This window comes from Hypomesus transpacificus, chromosome 4 (genome assembly GCF_021917145.1).
Source record: "Hypomesus transpacificus isolate Combined female chromosome 4, fHypTra1, whole genome shotgun sequence".
NCBI classification, from domain to species: domain Eukaryota; kingdom Metazoa; phylum Chordata; class Actinopteri; order Osmeriformes; family Osmeridae; genus Hypomesus; species Hypomesus transpacificus.
In genome coordinates this window covers 3,104,730-3,105,444 of record NC_061063.1, presented here as the reverse complement: position 1 = coordinate 3,105,444, position 715 = coordinate 3,104,730, and the positions used below count along the sequence as shown (strand labels likewise).

General features: G+C 55.7%; 1 protein-coding gene across 1 annotated transcript in view; it reads left to right on the top strand.

Annotated features, from left to right (window-relative positions):
* The first annotated feature begins 625 nt into the window (after positions 1 to 625).
* The window catches only part of runx1t1 (RUNX1 partner transcriptional co-repressor 1), a 16,383-nt gene continuing 16,293 nt past the window's right edge, over positions 626 to 715 (top strand). The window contains exon 1 of the mRNA XM_047019682.1: positions 626 to 710. Coding sequence (XP_046875638.1) covers positions 626 to 710 — 85 coding nt within the window. The remainder of the gene's footprint in view (positions 711 to 715) is intronic.

Below are 715 nucleotides of genomic sequence, written 5' to 3'. Positions count from 1 at the left end.
GTGTGTGTGTGTGTGTGTGTGTGTGTGTGTGTGTATGAGTGAGAAAGCACACAAATACCTGTAAGCTGACAGGGACTGAAAACCCAGACATATGTTAATCAGATGTAGATGGCAGTGCGGAGGAGAAGAGCGAGAGACAGACACGAAAAGGAGAGAGTGGAAAAGGAGAGACGGAAAGGAGAGAGAGGGAGAGCGAGATATAGGACAGATTGAGAAAGAGAGAGACACACAGAAAGGGCAGGAGGGGCGGGAAGACGAGAATGAAAAGAGGGAGGAGGTTGGAAGGTGAGAGAGGGGGAAGGACGTGCAGATGGTTTTCTCGGGAGCAGGAAGAGAGAGGGGGGGGGGCGTGCGACTCCCTCCAGAGGACACATACGAGGTAGGACGCGGCGTCTGACATACAGTCGTGCTCTCGTTGGAACCCTCTCCGCACACTCCCCCTGCCCCAGCATCCACATCACACAGGAGGGGGGAGGGGGGGGGAGAGGGGGGGAGGGACAGAAGATGAGAGATGCAGAAGGCATTAGGTAGTTGGTAATAGAGCGTGGTTGGTAATGGCACGCACATTTACGAAATGCTCGGTGTGAATATCGTGCCGTCGACTTTCCTGTGTGTCAAACGGAGCATGCGGCAGAAGCGGCGTCGATCCCCCCAGCACGCAGCCTCAGAAACCCTCACCCCGGGGCTGGGAGCCATTTTGAACCAGCGACGTTAG